General features: G+C 37.5%; 2 protein-coding genes across 4 annotated transcripts in view; both read left to right on the top strand.

The window, feature by feature from the left end:
- Positions 1-17,961, top strand: part of LOC113505367 (Kv channel-interacting protein 4-like) — a 114,607-nt gene that overhangs the window by 90,856 nt on the left and 5,790 nt on the right. For all 3 annotated transcript variants that reach the window (XM_026888025.1, XM_026888026.1, XM_026888028.1), the window contains one exon: positions 6,883-7,077. In XM_026888025.1, the coding sequence (XP_026743826.1) occupies positions 6,883-7,077 (195 nt within the window). The remainder of the gene's footprint in view (positions 1-6,882; positions 7,078-17,961) is intronic.
- On the top strand, positions 15,248-17,885 carry LOC113505369 (small ubiquitin-related modifier 3). The gene is made up of 3 exons (XM_026888030.1): positions 15,248-15,409; positions 15,563-15,679; positions 17,306-17,885. The coding sequence occupies exons 1-3, from the start codon at positions 15,392-15,394 to the stop codon at positions 17,444-17,446; spliced, it is 276 nt and encodes a 91-aa protein (XP_026743831.1). The 5' UTR covers positions 15,248-15,391; the 3' UTR covers positions 17,447-17,885.

Below are 17,961 nucleotides of genomic sequence, written 5' to 3' on the forward strand. Positions count from 1 at the left end.
TTAAAAGGGGTGTGTCATTTTCTTAGGTAGGTATTTGTTATTGGAGTTCGAGGTGGTGAACACTGACAGACAAAATGCTTTTATGCAAAAAACTCTTAGCTAAGTATCCAAAATGTTTATTCTTTCCTACATGTCATTTGAAAAGCTCAAAGATAGCGAGAAAATCTAAGGACTATATTTTTTCTGAGCATTGTTTTTGCATTTAGCTTTTAGACGAACAAAATTTGTTAATTCATATGTTAAACCAGAAAAATAAACAAAACAACAGTTTGCTTTACGATTATAAATTGCTTTACTTGTAGACAATGCCTGAAGTGGACTTAATGTCCGCCTTTGTACACATTCCCATGTATAAGAAGTATAAATTTAACACTGAAACATTTGACATCACATCCAAATTTTAATTTAAAGACACAGCAGATTTTCAAATCGAAAACACATCTAGCAAAAGACCCGTCTATTGTGAAAATTCAATTTCTCCGGCGCCTTGCAATGACATCTCTGTAGCCGATAAATGATAGATATCGACAATGGCAAACACTGGGCGTCATTGTTCGTCCTTCATTGTACACCGGGTTTTGTCGATAGGGCACGGAGCCGATGTCTACAAGAAACGCTTAAGTTTCAGCTCATACCCTCAGAATTGGCTGGGAGGTATTAGATTTAAATTTGTTGGATAATATTACCCTTTATAACGTTTCTCGAATCCCGTTCTCGAATCTCGTTTTGCCGAATATGTTTTTTTTCCTAGTTGTATGTGTGGCGGTGTATGTCATGTATGTATGTCATTGTAACACTATTGTGTTTAACGTTATTGTATAAATAAACATATGTATATAATATACATAAATATAATAATGTAATAGTGTCAGTATAGTATATAAGTTATAGTGCAGCAGTATATTGTAAATTAAAGTTAAATATAAATATTACATATATATATATGTATATAAATACTTACGTTGTATAATATTCATTTTACATAATAAAATATAGATAAATACTTACATTGTATAATACTCATTATATGTAAAACAAAATATAAATATACTATTAATGTGTACCAATTCGCGGACAGACAAGCGTACTGTCTATTATATTAGATATTTAGCTGGTCGGTTCGGTGCGGCGGCGGCGCGGCGAATACCGGTCGGACGACTACGTCACAGTGCGCGCACCTCTGCGCCCGCGTTGAAATCGCTAACGCTCGGTCACCGAGCCAGTCAGCTGGCTACCACGGACGCGAACACTGCGCTGCTTTATTTGCGCACCACGATTTTGTATACGCCTAAAGCTTTCTTCTAATCTAGTTCTTATTCTTGCTCTGTTTCCACTCCTTCTTTCTTCTTGATGTACTCTTGCTGTGCTGTGAACTGTGTACCTGTGCTGTTGCTTAATAAACTCTTTTCTGCTGTGTACGTGCACCTATTTATTTCAAACACCATCTGCGCTTCATCTTTGCTACGCTTGCACGCAAGTACCCATCGCAAACATACATCTACCATGGTGACCCCGTGAAGTGAACATGTCGAGCGAGAACAAAGAAAGCGGCGTGGCGCCCGCACAAAATGGCGGCGCCCTGGAAACCTTTCGGGTTGGCGTGAGGATACCCCCGTTTTATCCGGAGAAGCCGGCATTGTGGTTTTCTCAAATGGAAGCCCAATTTATCTTGTCGAATATCAAGTCAGATGAGACGAAATTTTTCTATATTACGGGCAATCTGGACCCACAATACGCGTCCGAGGTGGACGATATCATCACCTACCCTCCGGCAACCGGAAAATACGAAAAGCTGAAAAGCGAATTAATTAGGAGGCTTTCGGTTTCTCGAGAGAAAAAGCTGAAGCAACTCCTAATGCACGAAGAACTCGGGGATAGGAAGCCGTCGCAGTTTTACCGACACCTACTCAATTTGGCCGGCCCAGGCGTGCCCGAGGAGTTCCTGCGGACCATTTGGACGAGCCGTCTCCCCAGCGGAACGCAGGCGATCATCGCGTCACAAACTAAGATGAGCACCGAGGACCTGGCGGAGCTGGCAGACCGTATCTGTGACGTGGTCGGCCCGCAAGTGTCATCAACCGCAGCAATTGCATCACCATCTTCCACTGCATCTCGTGCTCCCACGACTGTAAGTACCGACACCGAGATCGCCGCTCTAACTAGGCAGGTACAGGTATTGACGGAAAAAGTGGAAAGATTATCCCGCCCGCGAGGTCGATCGATGACTCGCACGCGCAATCGCTCCAGTTCTATGAGATCGCAGTCCAACTATAGACGATACCCAGTTTGCTGGTATCATCACAAACACGGTGACCGGGCGAAGAAGTGCGTTAAACCTTGCGATTATCAAACAGCGGGAAACTCGAGGGGCAATTTGTAATGGCGGCCGACGATTGCCCAAGTGCTGGTCGCTTGTTTGTCACCGATCGCAGGTCGAGGATGCAGTTCTTGGTCGACACTGGTAGCGACCTCTGTGTCTTCCCCCGGTCGGCACTACCAGGGCGACGTGAGAAAACCACCGAGTATCAGTTATGTGCGGCTAATGGAACTCCAATAAATACATACGGGTTCACAACTATTTATTTAAACTTAGGGTTGCGCCGCGACTTTACTTGGCAATTTATTGTAGCCGACGTTACGAAGGCGATAATAGGGGTAGATTTTTTGTCATTTTATAATTTAATTGTTGATTGCAGAAATCAAAGACTTATCGACAATAATACAACGCTTGTCGCCCCGGCTTCACCTGCTCGTTCGTCCGATATTATTTCATCCGTGAAGGTAATACTTGGTAAGTCAACATACCATCACATACTACGGGATTATCCCGACATTGTCCGTCCACCTGGCATACATCGCACACCAACACATAATACAAAGCATCACATACACACCACACCTGGCCCCCCAGTCTCATGCACACCACGCCGGCTGGCACCGGATAAGCTGAAAATAGCCAAAGAGGAGTTTGAAGCGATGCTGAAAGATGGCACAGCCAGACCCTCAAAGTCACCGTGGGCATCACCGCTACACCTGGCACCTAAAAAAAATGGGTGGCGTCCCTGTGGTGATTATCGCATGTTAAATGCCAGAACTGTGCCGGATAAATATCCGATTCGTCACATTCACGATTTCGCACATAATCTTTCAGGGTGTTCAGTATTTAGTACAATAGATCTCGTCAAAGCATATCATCAAATTCCAGTTTGTCCGGAAGATATTCCCAAAACCGCAATAACCACACCCTTTGGTTTATACGAATTCCCATATATGACGTTTGGACTTCGAAACGCGGGACAAACTTTCCAACGTTTTGTTGATGAGATGGTACGTGGTTTGGATTTTTGCTATCCGTATTTAGATGATTTTTTAGTGTTTTCTAGGGATCAAAAGTCTCATGAGGATCACCTCCGTAAATTGTTTACCAGGTTCCAAGAATATGGGATAGTGATCAACACTGCCAAGTGTGTTTTTGGAGCTAGTGAGGTAACATTCCTTGGGTATAGCATCTCAGCCAACGGCGCTAAGCCTTTACCCGAGAAAGTTGAGGCAGTTTCAAAGTACCCCGTGCCTAAAACAGTTAGGGAACTTCGTAGGTTTTTAGGCATGCTAAACTTTTATCGGCGTTTTATACCCAACGCGGCCCAACACCAGGCACCGTTGAATTTGTTGCTCACAGGTTCTGTAAAGGGTTCACACCCGGTTCATTTCACAGCCAAGGAGATGGAAGCCTTCAATAGCTGCAAGCAGAGTCTCTGTGAGGCTGCAATGTTAGCGCATCCTGACTGCGAGGCCAAGCTAGCTTTAGTGACGGACGCCTCAGATACAGCATTAGGGGCTGTTCTTCAGCAGTGCAAGGACGGGCAGCCATGGCAACCGTTGGCATTCTATTCTCGCAAGCTCTCTCCAGCGCAGAAAAAATACTCGCCATACGACAGGGAATTGCTCGCTATCTATGAAGCCATCAAGCACTTCAGGCATATGGTCGAGGCGCGAAACTTTGTGGTTTATACGGACCATAAACCTCTATGTTTCGCATTCCATTCAAGGAAGGAGAATTGCTCACCGAGACAGTTCAGGCACCTTGACTTTATCTCGCAATTTACCACAAATATTCAACACATCTCAGGTAAAGATAATGTCGTCGCAGACACTCTCTCAAGGATTGAGGAGATCGTTCAGCCGGTGGACTTGAACAAGTTGGCTGAGTCTCAAAAGAATGATCCTGAGTTGAAGCAACTACTGAGCGGCAACACTTCCCTACACTTGGTAAAGATCAAATTACCGGGATCAGGTGCTGAACTGTACGTAGACGAGAGAAGCAAGAACCCTCGTCCATATGTCTCGAGGGAATACCGTCGTCAAGTCTTCGAGAGTCTCCACTCGTTAAGTCATCCTGGCGCCAACGCATCAACTAAGTTGGTTACTGAGAGGTATGTTTGGCCAGGAATAAAAAAGGATTGCAGAGAGTGGAGCCGTTCTTGTTTGGCATGTCAGCGATCCAAGGTCACGCGACACGTTTCGTCACCACTAGGTAACTTCCAACTACCTAGAGCTCGGTTCATGTTCCTCCACATTGACCTCATTGGTCCCTTGCCTTTATCACAAGGATATCGGTATTGCCTCACTGCCGTCGATAGGTTCTCGCGTTGGCCTGAGGTGATACCTATACCTGATATTACAGCCGAGACCGTAGCCAAGGCCTTGGTATCGGGCTGGATTTCCCGTTTTGGATGTCCCAAAGATATTGTCACAGATCGTGGCCGACAGTTCGAGTCGACCCTCTTTAGGCATTTATCTCAGATGATCGGTTTTCGCCATAGACGTACTACAGCGTACCATCCTGCCTGTAATGGTCTGGTAGAAAGGTTTCACCGGCAACTGAAATCCTCTATTGTTTGCCACGCCAAGGATAGCTGGGTTGAATCGCTCCCATTGGTATTGCTAGGTATTAGGAATGCATATAAAGAAGACCTGAATGCCACACCAGCTGAGTTATTATATGGTGAGACACTTAGGCTACCTGGGGAATTCTTTAAGTCCGAAGTCGATGACACAATTGACATGTCTGACTATGTGGCACGACTAAGGACCTTTGCAAAGAAATTGCAACCCACGCCAGCTTCTCGTCATGGTAATAAAAATACTTTTGTTTTTAAAGATTTAAGCTCAACCAGCCACGTGTTTGTAAGAGACGATACGACTGGTTCGCTTAAACCTGCTTATACTGGACCGCATAAAGTCCTGCAGCGGGGAGACAAAGTATTCAAAATACTAGTTAACGGGAACACAGTTACGGTTACGATAGACCGACTTAAGCCAGCTTACATTACACATGACACAAGTACTCACACACGAACATTCACACAAGAACACTCAGACACTAACACGTCACAACAGTCACCATCCACTACCAAATTACCTGAAAGCGGGGGAAATAATGTCAAGACGACACGATCAGGTCGGGTAGTACATTTTCCCGACTATTATCGCCCGTAGTGAAGGTCTCTGGAGGGGGGTGATGTGGCGGTGTATGTCATGTATGTATGTCATTGTAACACTATTGTGTTTAACGTTATTGTATAAATAAACATATGTATATAATATACATAAATATAATAATGTAATAGTGTCAGTATAGTATATAAGTTATAGTGCAGCAGTATATTGTAAATTAAAGTTAAATATAAATATTACATATATATATATGTATATAAATACTTACGTTGTATAATATTCATTTTACATAATAAAATATAGATAAATACTTACATTGTATAATACTCATTATATGTAAAACAAAATATAAATATACTATTAATGTGTACCAATTCGCGGACAGACAAGCGTACTGTCTATTATATTAGATATTTAGCTGGTCGGTTCGGTGCGGCGGCGGCGCGGCGAATACCGGTCGGACGACTACGTCACAGTGCGCGCACCTCTGCGCCCGCGTTGAAATCGCTAACGCTCGGTCACCGAGCCAGTCAGCTGGCTACCACGGACGCGAACACTGCGCTGCTTTATTTGCGCACCACGATTTTGTATACGCCTAAAGCTTTCTTCTAATCTAGTTCTTATTCTTGCTCTGTTTCCACTCCTTCTTTCTTCTTGATGTACTCTTGCTGTGCTGTGAACTGTGTACCTGTGCTGTTGCTTAATAAACTCTTTTCTGCTGTGTACGTGCACCTATTTATTTCAAACACCATCTGCGCTTCATCTTTGCTACGCTTGCACGTAAGTACCCATCGCAAACATACATCTACATATGTATTTTTAATGCCACATTATAAAAAAATAAAAACAAACAATTTCGTCCAAATAATAAAATATATTTTTTTAGTGTGATCAACCCTTATCACTTAGGGGTATGAAAAATAGATGTTGTTCTATTCTCAGGCCTACCCAATATGTGTACAAAATTTCATAAGAATCGGTCGAACCGTTTCGGAGGAGTACGGTAACTAAAATCGTGACACGGAAATTTTATATATTAGAAGAAGATTTATTAAACGATGCAACTTTTCACTCATATTCATCAGTCTTGCCCGGCTAGTTTCAGCAGGGTTGCGAGTCGCGTGTGTAAATCCCTGCATCATTTAACAAAACTTGATTTATTTTATAGTTCTTGATTCGGTCTTATCAAAACTGTTTAAAATCCCGACCCAAAAATGACATTGTGACCCATCAACGTAAAGTACTCCATTTGTGACTTACTTTTTTTCTTTTTGTACTTTAAGTCAATAAATAGGTTCTAACTGTAACCGACATAGATACAATCCCCGATCTGTCACAACTCACCAAGCTATTAATAAAGTCGCATCTTACCCGTCAAAAAATCACGGCACAATTTAACCTCAATCATTTCCATTACATTTCCAGATTCGGAACTCGAGGAGCTGGGTGAGCAGCTGCCCCGGTACCGACCGGACTCGATAGCCGCCCTGCGCCGCGCCACGCGTTTCACCGAGCCAGAGCTGAAGCGACTGTACCGGGGATTCAAGGCAGAATGCCCCACCGGAGTGGTTAAAGAGGAGACCTTCAAGCTTATATACGCCCAGTTCTTCCCGCAAGGAGGTAAGTTTAAGAAGGCTGTAGAGGAGAATATAGGTCTAGATTCTTGGGGTTGTGAGAGCAAAACAGCGCTCTATATTAGTTAATCGCAAGAACATAGAGGCATAGAATCTTGGAGTACAAACATCTCGTTGTGACGGCGACATAGCGCACTATATAATTTAATGCGCTATCTCAACAACTTCAGTTTAGCAATGTTACATAAAATATGATGTCGTGATAGGCCATTAGGGTCGAGTTTAGGTAAAGATCTACAAGTATTTATTTTACGGTGAACACGCGGTTGTATTTCGAGAATCATATCTCTTATTTTGTAATAGTGTTGGATTTGAAGGCTAACCTAAAATCAGACCTTAGAAACTGGTAAGTATCTAGTACGCGAAATTCGGTATTTAACAACATAATAAAGGCACTTGAAGGCTCACTTAACGTCTAGATAGCAATCTAACTTAATGGAATTCGTTTTAATGTAGACCAAAGTTGTTAAGGGCTTGCCAAACCACGTTTTAGCATATGCATTAAGTTGCTCTTTGTTTAAGTTATGTAAGGTGACTTGTTAAATAGTTCAAAGGCTTCATTTGCAAGGTAAGTTGTTGAAAGAGTTTTTACGGTGAATTACGTATGCTCAAGATATAAAGAGTTAATAATAGAGATGCAAAGTATCAGCACAAGAAACCGCGATAACGGCGAACGGTCTCGCGGCTTTGAAGATTTCATACGAAGGATAAAGAAAGACGAATCAAAATTACGACTCTTCTTTTTTAATATTTTTTTCTTATAGCGGCAATAATAATTCAACATGTGTGAAAATTTAGTGTGCCTCGTACAGTTCATGAGATACAGCTTGATGGCGGACGGAGAGACTGAATATTAAGCATCCAAATCCATATTGAATTTATTTGGCATTCATCATCACTTCATACATACAGGTAATCATTCGACCGAGGTTAAACTAGAAACAGATCTCTACACATACATAGGTAAAGACTCAGTTAAAAAAAACTTTTTACCACGTATTGAAGAAGTCCTTACGAACAAGCACAGGTATATACCTCTACGCAGTAAATAAGAACCATAAGACACGTTCAATAAACAATACCCAATGTGTTTCGTTTTATTTACCCTCATCCTATCCTAAGCTTGAAGACGAAGGCACGCACGCTGGAACATCCCACAATCATCTGACTCATCGGGAACTTGCAGGTAAGGTTTCCAGTTCTATCTATAAAGGATTTGTTCTGACGACAACGTTAAATTGAAATTGATTTTTTTTTGCCGTTACTTGTAAATTTTGACACTTTGAGATAAACGAACATAGCCGTTACTTAGCAAATAATTGAAACGTAGCTAAAGATGATGAGTAAACGTGTACTTAACTAATTTCGTGCAAATCTCAAAACCGGGTAGATATTTACGAATTTAAATATATTTACGGTATTTTCCTGATAATGATTCATCCTCATTAGAGATTGAAAAAATAGTTGGGCATTCACAATCAATACGCGTGAGATCTATTAAGAAATACATGTTTTCATACAAAATGATTGTAACGTTGCATAGATAACCATAAGGTATACCTATTTGTTACAAAAAGTAGTGATTTGTTAACAGATATTATATATTTCATAATTCAATTCATTTTGCACGAATTCAGAGAAGTATCCTAACAACAAATTCGGCTTAAAACTTCGAAAATAGAATATTACGTAACTTGTCAAATACGAATATCACAGTATTCAGTAACATCCAAATTCGAAACAGACATCTGCGAATTATACAAATATTTGATCAAATCCGGTTTGTACCCTCGACGGATTCGATTATTATTTAATTAACAAACAAGTTCATACTGGCCTTTCTCTCAATAAACCCTTTGTCGTTCTCGTTAACGATATACAATATGGCGCCTTATTTTATGCTGGGACTCTTTGCATTGATTAAAGCGAAGACTGTCTTTGTACGATTGTTCGCAGCTCCTTATACAGCTGACTGCGTTCACTGATAGCGATCAGTTTCCAACTTCCTTTCCTTGTCCTTTATGGACCATGTTTAGCTGTGTTTTCATATAATCATTTAAGTAGTAAAATGCATAGTAAAGTGGATGACAATCTTTAGATGATTTAGCCAATGACCTATTCTGGCCTCATTGGCGATAATGCCCAAATAAATATGTTTAGGAGTGATTTCAATTCTTAAGCAAACTTATTTTTTTTGGTTTGCAAGATAAAATAGGCATGAATTATCTATTGCGTGTCTTCAGTCATAATCTTACCTATTAAGTAGAATCTCCAAATAAAGAAAAACAAAACCTCATTTTCATTCACGTAACGCCACTTATCTGAAGCAACATACTGTCAAGATTAACCATGAAACAAATGTAGTCTAGACTATATCTGTGTCAGCCATCACATTATACCAACAACCTGTTCACTGGTTTATCACACTCCAAACTCGCTAAAACATACAAAAAACACGAACTTTCACGTAAAGAATGTTAATAAAGTATACCGACCGTAGTAAAGGAATAAAATGGGGACATGAAAAACGCATCACATAATAATATAATCCCATCAAGTTGAGTGGTCTGGGCTGTGGGTACTGCTTTACATCCGCGCAAATTGTCCAAGAGGCCGTAAGTTCCTGAACCCTGAACCATTGATAGACGAACACACACGGTAGAGCCATACAAATAAAGTCCAATTTGCAATGAATAGGTAAACCGTACACAAAAGAAGTGAAAAACGAAATATAATTTGGACCATATTTGGACGTATTGGTGAAAACTTGCAGGTATTTCTGTAGATTACGGAATAAAATTGAGTTTGTCCCGAACTGTTTTAATCAAGTGCCTTTTATCAAAGGAATGCATAATTAATAAATGTTATTATTCTAGTGATTGGATATTGAGTAAATTTTCGAACACAATACAGGCATTAAATATTTCTCAGCACGTCAATATAATTGACAACAATCGTTAATTGCACTGTGGGATAAATTGCGACGGAACAATTGACAAATTTAAATTAATACCATTTCAGTCACAGGCAAATTATGACCCGAACGAAGCAAACATTTAAATAATTGCTAATAATTACAAATGGTAGTCAGGAAGAATCAGAAACGCTTAATTCAATGACTATCCGGCATGGGAAGAATAATTTTGGCACCCTGCCCATTGTAGGACATAAAACAGATAGTATTTTACTAATCTATGCTCTCAATCTAACAGACTGTACGACTTCAATCAGACGATGAAGAAACAATTCTATCCAAAGTTTGTCTATCAAGTCTTATCTAACAGTCGAACAATCAACTGCGAATTGCCTTCGAATAGATTTGAATGTCTTAGATAGTAATGGGTTTAAAGAGACTAACGGATTCACAGATTCACTAAAAAGTCGCTGTGCAAACCATGTAAACGTTTATTGGTGCCCAAGTTTAAACCCTGATTGCTTTTGCAATTCTAAGTAAAATTGTCCAACGATTATGCTCGAGATTGGAATTTTAATCGCTAAATAGCTTTTTAAATCGATAAGGTCTTTCACTTCATTATCTTCGCTAGACATATCGATTAAGTTGTCATCTCGTCCTTTTATGAAAATTGCTATATCTTGGTTAGATAATTTTCTTCCTTGTTCCTTTTAGCTTCTTCTTAATTATGTCCTTAGACATAATTACCTGACCTACCAGAAACTACTTCTTCTTCGTTTACTGATGCGTATTTCCAAAAAAAAGTCATTATTCATGATGAGCAAATCAATAACAATAATACCACAACACAATATCAATTCGTGTTCATCGATCATGCAAAACTTCGAGCCAACAACGACATAAGCAAAAGCAATCCCAAGTCCCCAAGTTTCCAAATGCATATCATTATGATGCAATGTAAAGCAAAAGTGCTGAGAACACAGTACCGGCAAACTGGAGTGCTTTCAGTGCAGTTAACAAGTTCGCCGACTACACCAGAATGGGTACGCGAGGAACAACAATCACCTTTTGTACGTACGAGCAGAATGGGGGATCAATTAACGTTATTCAACTCTACTTACCTTTTCAGAGTGTACGGTAAAGTTTTTATTTTAAAACACGAGTTTTTCGATACATCACGCTTGACTTTTGAAAAATTTAAGTTCCGGAATCAGTATCTTTTACAAAAGCTATACCTAAACGTATACATAAATAAGGATTAAAAAATAAAGAAATATAGGTATAAGCTATAGGTGCTGATCTGAATTCGCTCTTGCTATAAAGGAACTGAGGCTAACTTAAGGTGTACCCGCTCATGTAATGGTAAAGCACTCATAAGTCACTAACAATATACATAGATATATTTATAACGATTACTTAGTATATAGTAATGTCTAAATGTTAATTTATAGTGGTATGTGCCGAGGATTATATCATAAGCGTTTCTTGTTGAGTTTACACATGGATAAAAGTAACTTAGTACATAGGTAAACACTATACTTAGTTTAAATGAATAATCTAAAATTCCGTTTCTCATTAGAACAACAAATCGCCAACCAAAATTTTATCAGCGTGTCAATATTGTAATCTAAAAGTAAGCTTTCGGTAAAAACGAGAGAACTTAAAATGGGAAAATTTATTATAATATCCTTTCAAATATTTAGATAGATGATAAATTGAACGTATTTGGGAATTCACATGAAATAGGTGCCGCGTGAGTCTATCGACAAAACCGTCATTACGGTCCCAAAATGGGTCGTATGGTTGAATACCTAGAAGGAACTCCATTGCGGTAAATTGAAAGCAAATGGTGCGGGAAACCAAAAAAAACATTGACAAGTTATAGAATTGAAAACTTCCAGGTTGCATTAAAAATTCGGTCAAAAGCGAGTCGGACTCGCAGCACTCTGCGTTGCGTACAATTAATAGTCATAACAAAAAAAATATTTTGGGTGCAAATAAACTGTGGGTCCACCCACACATTTATTTGTCACCCACCAGCAAATCCATAACTGTTTCAGGCTTCATACAAACACTTTTATTACTCATGCAATACAATTTGTAACTTAAAGTAAGGAATCGTAGAGCATATTAGATGTAAAAAATACTTTTATTTCCCATCATATTACTTTCTATCTTTTCTCGCCAGAGGAAACGTGTGAAACAGAGAAAAGTGGCCCAGTGTCACAATCCTGTGCTAATCAATATTTATGGCAGCCGTTGTGTTTCAGTGCTGGCCAAGCCGACCTTTTTACTCTTCATTCAGTCCTATTAGTGGCTAATTATACGAATTTATTATTATTACTATTTGATCTGGTACGAAAGTAGGTAGTATCCTGTTAAAGCATACCTACCTAGTATTTTGTCCAAGAAGTTGCACTTTGTAGATGGCCAAAAGAAAAAAAAGGATAAAAATATTGGTATTTGCCGTTCATGTAAGATACTAAGAAAATCGATAAATTTACATGACTTACTACCTATAAATAGCATCATACAACTTTGAATATCCTGAATCTAGCGATATCGATACAGCTTAACTTTTGATGAAGGTTTAGAAACTTGCAGACACAGGTAACCAATAGGTCATTAAGCTTCGGATAACTTTTGATATGAGTATCTATACCTAAGTTTGTAAACAATTGAAACGACACTATTAACAAATACTATACAACTACAAAGTACTTACAAGCTATCGTTTAAACTTTAAAAAAACTAATTTGTTTCAGTCCAATTAAGCAATAATGGTTGCAAATTGCCTTATTCATCACAGTCATATGTAGAATTTGTTTTAAACTTAAATAAACATTTTCGTTAAATAATTCAACGCAAGTAGTCAACGTGGAGACAACTGTAATTTACATTCATATAACGAAATAATTTTATTTGAATTTCACCTGAAAAACGTAACCAAGCGTTTACTCATATGATTTTTATTTAAATGAGGCCACGTAGCAAATTAAATTCAGGCAAAAACAGAGGCTTGGTGGCAATTATTTCCAACTGGCTGACTCTGTTATCAGTATGGCAACACCCACAAATCCACGATTTCACGACACATACGTTACGCGAACTGTTGCGGAAACAACAATCATCGCCCATAAAACACACTTGCTATAACAAAAACTGGAATTTACAGCAGATAGGTAACAGTTTGAACTAAAATGGAGACCGTTTTCAGTGAAAGTTCCTAACATAAAATTTATTGTGGAAGGTCTATGTGAAAGGGCTAACCTACAGATATTTACAGTGAATTCAAGGTATTTCATTACATAAAGCAAGTCGGTTCTAAAAGAAGACAAAAAATCTGTAAATCATTTTGTCTGCCAAACACACTGCCAAAACCAATGTTTTTCTGTATGTGCCACAATCTTGCGGGGTTCTATCGAGCGAATTATCCCGGGCACATGGGCCATGTTGCTTTATGCAAAACTAGAGCCCACAAGTAGATACAATGTTTGAACGACGAGCTGTTGAGCGTAGATCAAGCGGGTCGGATTTTTGGTTTTCTATTTTAGTAAAACCGTAACGTAAGAAATATTTTTTAACCCTTTTACATATAATAAATTCTTTTTAAGTTTTGTTGTAGCCGTTAAATGTACTTAGTCTAATGAAGGGTATCGAAACGATTTCACAGTTGATATATATTTGTTTGCGCGCTTTTAAGTTAAATTAAGTTAAAGTTTACTTATCCATGTTTGTCGGAGTACTTAAAATTCACTCAATTTGAATTATTAGGAGGCCCTATTGATTTGACCATCAGTCAAATTTACAGTTTTCAGTCAGATAAATGAATACCTACACTATGGTAAATTTTGTATTACTAGTGTGACTGTGAGAGCAGAAGCCCCCTTCTGAACCGTTGAACCTCGATCGTTTCTTTGTTAAAATATCATCACTAAAATTTCAACTATATGACAATCATAGTTCGTAGGACTCAACCTGCTGACGGACGGACGAACAAACGGACAGACAGAAGACCCTCAGTAATGATTCCATTTTTAACCTTTCATGGGTACAGAATCCTAGAAATAACAATTCCGATCATTGTCTCGCGTAGTTAGAAAGTCTATGAAACAAATCCTGAACTATTCACATTGATCCTACGGGGCTACGGAATGTTCTAATTACTACCATATAATACCTGGTATTGACCAAAACGAACCAATATTCCGTTTGATGTCTAAATTAACGGATACTTTAATAATTAATCACTTACATACAAAACTACTTTCATAATGACGATCTTCTACGCAGTTGTTGAAAGTATTTCAGTACCCTCAAAAGCTGTCCAAAAGCTGTCTACCTCTCTGTTCTCAAGTTAGATTTGCTAAAATAATTCATTTGAATTAGTCCTATCCCGAAAAGTGTAGTCCTATAAGAAAGGAACTAAATCTGATAAATTTCTGAGAAAATCGCCGCACGAAATTAGCACTAAACCTAAAACTTAATTTATAAGTTAAATCGTAACTAAAAAAATACATCACTAAATAAATAATATAACTGCTTGTTTTTTATTTTATTCTATATCATGATAATATAAAAAAAAAATCTTAAACCAAAACTTGCAAATCGATTACAGAAAACCTTCTATAAATTCATCGAAGTTTGGTCAAATTAACGTATTAATACGTCATACTTGTTTCTTTATCAGGCCGTAAAAGTACAAAATTAAAATAATAAAAATACATTAAATTCTTGAATAACAATTTATTAACCCTAGCATGGTATCGATTTTAAGCAGGCATTGTACGAACGTGGAACGGAACGCAACCATCGACTCTGAACAACACTATTTTGCTCGGTTTGACGTCATCTATCGACCTCTTACAACACTAGCAGCGGAAATAGCTTCGTGCAGTTGGCTATACGATGAAAGTCAATTGATTTTCTATTTATATACTAACATGCTTCTAGAAAGTTCTACGTATTTCGCAAATTTGATAAATTACCTATTTAAATACAGCACATTTTGTACGAACCTATTGTTTCAAAACCCACAGCGGTTTATTTGATATTCTTGCTGAAAGCTTTTTGTATCTAAAAATTATTATAAATTAAATAATTATTCACATTGTAAAGATAAATAAAACAAAAAAAATACGAATAAAAGCAGTTGGCATAGTGAGGAACCACTGCGCAGAAGCGCGCCATTTCTGAGTTAAACCGCGCATGTGTTGGCAGACCTGCGCTTCTCTAGTCTGCTTCCTCCAAGCCACGACCGGACGCCATTACCACGCCATCGGACTAAGAATCTGTCACTAGTGCGTTATTCGTTTGATAATCTTTGGATTTTCTACGAAATCGTTCGTTCTGTATTGTTAGAACCGCCAAATACTTAAAAATCAAAATGTCTGACGAGAAAAAGGTACGTGTATCAGTATAATATCAGTGTTAAATGGAAAACAGTGCTTCACCGACATGGCGTTATTCCTAAAATGTGGTTACTTGATTGAAAGTGAAGTGTTTAACATTGTGTTTGTTGAAATTATTTTATATCGTTATTTTATTTGTGTTACAGGGAGAAAGCGAACATATCAACTTGAAAGTATTAGGTCAAGATAATGCCATTGTGCAGTTTAAAATCAAAAAACACACACCTCTGAGGAAGTTGATGAATGCCTATTGTGATAGAGCGGTAAGTGCCTGATATTTTCGGTGCGGTATATTCATGAAATATACTTACAACTTCTTTAAATGGTCCCATAACAAATTCCTATGTGTAAGTCGTGTACCTACAATAAACAGATACATCTAAATCTAAACGGTTAAACTAGACAACCCATGCATCCATTGTAGAAAGCGTCCTTTTTAAACTCAGTCTTATGTAGTATAGAGTATTCTGCATTTTGTATAATGCTAAAGAATTCTAAGAGAATCTTTATTTGGGATTCAGCTTGATAACTGTGAATCATTTCTATATTTTAAATGATGTCACTTCAACTTAACCCTACCTATCTATAGACACATCATTGATATGAGATTAATCAATAAATGTAATTCATTAAACTCACAAATGTTGGTAACTAACACTCAATCTAAATTCTAATAGTAGTTGATGAACATTGCTTAGATGATTTCATAAAGATGGTAAGAGATTAACAGATAGGACCTTGCTGCCATATTGTTCAATGGTACCAGATTCATAACCAAAATACCTATATTTAAAAGTAACCAGTATTAAGTTCCAGCATGACATCCTTATGTAAACAAATGCTATCTTAGCACTTGTTTCTGTATCAGACAATTTTTTATCCAGTCATCATATTTTTTGAGATTAGTTTGATGATTAAAGTCTTCATGACTTATTTTCACTTACGATCTTTGTCCCTTTTGCTGTGCACACAACATAACTACTCGGTCTAATTAATCTCAATCTTAAGATTAACTATGGCTTGTTGTTCATCCGTCCAGACCATTATTAGCATTCTAAGTAGTAACAAGCATAATAAGTACAGAATTGTATTGTTTTTTCTTTCATTATTGTCTGAAAACCAACATCATTAACATTGCATATACAAAACCCGGAATGACCATTTGAAGATCACAGACATGACCATGACCATGTCTGATGCGCAGTTAACACCATATTGTTTACAATAGTTAATCCCATAGCTGTAAGCTGTAGAGTTTGGCTATCCATAAAGCTAGTTTTTAAAATATTAATGAAAGGAAAGAGACATACTTTTGCATGCAGATCGTCCAACATAGTCATTCTAATCTAGTCCATTCAAAATTTTGACAAATCTTACTTTAGTGTGGTTTAATATAAACCATTTAATAAATACTTCACAATGACATGTTTACCAACACTTATTATTTATTACCATAAGGTCCAACAATAAACCTTGCTTAGATAAGCTTAGTGATATGCAAGGATTACAATAAGAAAAACCTTCATGTGAAGAATGTCATCATTAGTATAAATATCTTGAACAAGTTTAAACATGACCAATATAAACATAACTAAAGGTCTACTTGTATCAAATGATTAGTGAAATCAATGTTTTAGATGATTTAGAATTAATATGTTTTGGTTCAATAACTATGATATTAATACAATTTAACCAGTGGGTTATCATCAATTGTTTTATGTTATAAACAAAATGGATATAAAATATTTCACAATATTGTGCAATTCTTAAAGCATCGAACACTCTCTTAAATGACTATGTATCAAAGTCCACCATAGTCTAAAATTCTAAATAACATGGTATATATTAGATAGAGCAAAATAATGGAACATTTTTTTTATTTGTTATAGGGTCTGTCAATGCAAGTAGTGCGATTCAGATTTGATGGGCAGCCAATCAATGAAAATGACACACCAACATCACTGGAGATGGAGGAGGGCGACACAATAGAGGTTTATCAGCAGCAGACGGGTGGATCACCTCTAGTGTAATTCTTATCTTAAGGAACTGTCCAATTCCCATGGGAAGAGCGCTGTGGTGTACCCATCTCAACTTTAACGTTAAGTTAATTTTAAATAAAAACTGCAAGTATAAAATGTAAATTTTGAGATACACAATTGCATTGTCGCACTTTGTATAACTTAGCATTGTGTATCTTAAAACAGTAGTACTGTATACTCTATTTAATTAAGGAGAAAATTTGAGGTAAACCAAATGTTTTAGGTAACTTCAATAATTATTCCAATGTGATAATTTTTTTAGTTGACACTTTACAGATCAATTCTGAATATAATAAGTGTGGCCAAACCTTAAAACACTTGCGACCTGTATGTGGTAATCTATGGGACTTAAGTCCAAACCCCAATGTCAAGTCTACTGCTACAACCACTGGTTTATTATATCTGAAATAAATTAATTTTAAAACCAGAATGTTTTTTTATTTAGATATAATTTTTAATGGTCTAAATGTAGTTCTTCTGTATTAATAGGATTAATTTCAAATATT

Source organism: Trichoplusia ni, chromosome 25 (assembly GCF_003590095.1).
Source record: "Trichoplusia ni isolate ovarian cell line Hi5 chromosome 25, tn1, whole genome shotgun sequence".
Lineage (NCBI taxonomy): Eukaryota > Metazoa > Arthropoda > Insecta > Lepidoptera > Noctuidae > Trichoplusia > Trichoplusia ni.